Source organism: Tenrec ecaudatus, chromosome 1, assembly GCF_050624435.1.
Source record: "Tenrec ecaudatus isolate mTenEca1 chromosome 1, mTenEca1.hap1, whole genome shotgun sequence".
Lineage (NCBI taxonomy): Eukaryota > Metazoa > Chordata > Mammalia > Afrosoricida > Tenrecidae > Tenrec > Tenrec ecaudatus.
In genome coordinates this window covers 14,027,206-14,029,851 of record NC_134530.1, presented here as the reverse complement: position 1 = coordinate 14,029,851, position 2,646 = coordinate 14,027,206, and the positions used below count along the sequence as shown (strand labels likewise).

General features: G+C 36.1%; 1 protein-coding gene across 1 annotated transcript; it reads left to right on the top strand.

The window, feature by feature from the left end:
* Window positions 1-712: 712 nt before the first annotated feature.
* Window positions 713-2,407, top strand: LOC142445742 (uncharacterized). The gene has a single exon (XM_075547670.1). It carries the CDS (start codon window positions 792-794, stop codon window positions 1,965-1,967), a length of 1,176 nt encoding a protein of 391 aa, XP_075403785.1. The 5' UTR covers window positions 713-791; the 3' UTR covers window positions 1,968-2,407.
* Window positions 2,408-2,646: the final 239 nt, after the last annotated feature.

Below are 2,646 nucleotides of genomic sequence, written 5' to 3'. Positions count from 1 at the left end.
AAATACTTGTCCTTTTGTGCTTAACTTACATCATTCAGCATAGTGGTTTCCAGGTCCTCCCAGTTAAAGACTGTATTTTAGAAAAGAAAAATAAATCCCACTAGGGTATGTAGAGGAAAGGAAAGTGCAGTGAAACTACATTTTGCAGAATTGGTGCACCATTGCACATAGGTAAGTGCAGTACAGTATACCATAGCCCCCAAGTTATTAAGAATACATAATAAATTCAATTATAATGCATGATGTGTAAATAAAGTATATTGAAGTTTATTTAGATGTTTACATTTTATATTCAGATATGGAAAAATTGTTGGCTCATGTGATAGTTTTGGCTTGAGGCAGCCAATCACAAAGTGTTATGGTGGTGCACATTTGTGTGTGTGTGTGTGTATAAACTAGCTCTCTAAAATTGTGTTTATGTCATTTTTCACAGCACAGTTTTTCATAAATGTGAGTGAGATATTAAGAATTTGAAACATGTCTCACTTGTATACCATTATTAGAAAACACACTATTTAGAAAAAGCATGATAGTAGTGGTACCATCTTCTGGGAAATGATACAAGTTATGCAAAATGAGACAACTTGGGACAGAAAATACACATTCATTGTTTTCTCTAATTATGAAGTGATAATATTTTTAATTCTAACAAAATGCTGCCTGTTTTTAACAGAAGATATAATATAGAAACTCTCCAAGAAAGTAAAGAAGTTAAAGTAAAGAAAAGTAATGGAGGTAATCAATCTGGAAGCACTTTCAGCTGGATTACAAATCATATTAGACACAGAAGTATGCCTCCTGGAGCAAACCCTTCCGAATACCATGAGTGTGAAGAAGCCTTCATGAATCATTCATCATTTAAGTGTCATATCACATCTCACATTGGAGATGAGAAATGTGGAGGAAACTGCACTTCTCCCTCTTACCTAATACCTGTAACAACTCTTACTGCAAACAAACTGTATAAATGTAAAGATGATGGGAAACCCCGTGGTTTTTCATCTCCCTTCCCTAAAATTATAAGCACTTACAGTGGAGAGAGGCAATATGAATTTAAGGAATGTGAAAAACCCTTTCCTTGTCCCTCAGATTTTGCTAAACTTATAAAAAGTAATGATGAGGAGAGGCCTTATAAATGTAAAGAATGTAGCAAAATTTGTAGGCATTCCTTATACTTCACTAACCATATAAGACCACCCAGTGGAGAGGAACTTTATGAACATACAGAATGTGGAAAAACCTTTCTTTATGTCTCAAACCTTTCTAAACATAGAAAAACTCAGAGTGGAGAGAGACTTTATGAATGTAAGGAATCTGAGAAAGGCTTTTGTTATTTCTCAGAGAACACTAAACATTTACATCACAGTATGAAGATACTTTATGAATGTAAAGAATGTGGGAAGGCCTTCAGTCAGTCTTCATACCTCACTGATCACATACGAAGGCACAGTGCAAGGGGTCCTTATGAATGTAAAGACTGTGGGAAAGCCTTTTCTTCTTCCTCAAATCTCACAAGACATGTAAGAACACATAGTGGAGAGAGGCCTTATGTATGTAGAGAATGTGGGAAAGCCTTTAGTCAGTCTTCACACCTCACTGATCATATAAGAATGCATAGTAAAAAGTGCCCTTATCAATGTAAGGAATGTGGGAAAGCCTTTTCTTCTTCTTCAAATCTCCTAAGACATGTTAGAACTCACAATGGGGAGAGGCCTTATGTATGTAAAGAATGTGGGAAAGCGTTTAATCAAACTTCACACCTCACTGCCCATATAAGATCTCACAGTGGGGAGAAGCCTTATGCATGTGAGAAATGTTGGAAAGGCTTTAGTAGCTCCTCATCCCTCACGAAGCACAAAAGAACACACCGTGAAAGAGGAACTGTGTATGCAGAGAATGAAGACAATTCTTCAGTTTCCTCACAGCTGCTTGATGACATGAGAGAGTACACTGGAAAGAAACAATAGTTTGGGGGGAAATATACATGGACAAGTTGAATTAAAAGAGAATGGCATATTCCCATATATTTTTTGAAGCCCTCTTGTACAACAGACTAATAATCTCCCAGAGAAAGCGAAAATATTCACAGTGGTTCTCCTAAAGGTGAAAGAGTGATCCCATTAGTCATTTTTATTCTCCCTAATTAGCAACTTTTCCTTGGCCATTGCTTACTAATTTTTTAATTTTAATAAGAACAATTCCATCTTGAGATAGACATTAGTGTCTGTTTTGTATTGACCACTGCATCATTGTATATAAGTTGTACCAAAAGGAAACTACACGGCAGCTCTCCTTTTCCCTCCAGAAGCATCCCTAAGGCTGGCCCTTTTTACTCGAGCCTTCCTCTCACCAAGAGTCCCTATCAAACTCATTTGTTTGGTAATTTTTAGATCCTGGTTTGTTTCATTTAGTGTCTTGAATTTCAGATTGATTCCTATTGATGAATCTATTGATAGTTTATATTGCTATGCAATATTCCATTGTATGTAACTTTTTCTTGGTTTGTGTATTATCTCTTAGAAAAATGCTGTGTTTTCTGAATAAAACAGTACACTTTCAAGCATAAAGCTTCCTTTTTTTCCTCCCACAGATCTTTGAGTGGGATTGCTGGGTTATAGGGTAGGTGTATGTTTACCTTTATAAGAG

Bases quoted from the DNA above. Each gene is read 5' to 3' on its own strand.
- LOC142445742 (XM_075547670.1), top strand. From the start codon at position 792: ATGCCTCCTGGAGCAAACCCTTCCGAATACCATGAGTGTGAAGAAGCC.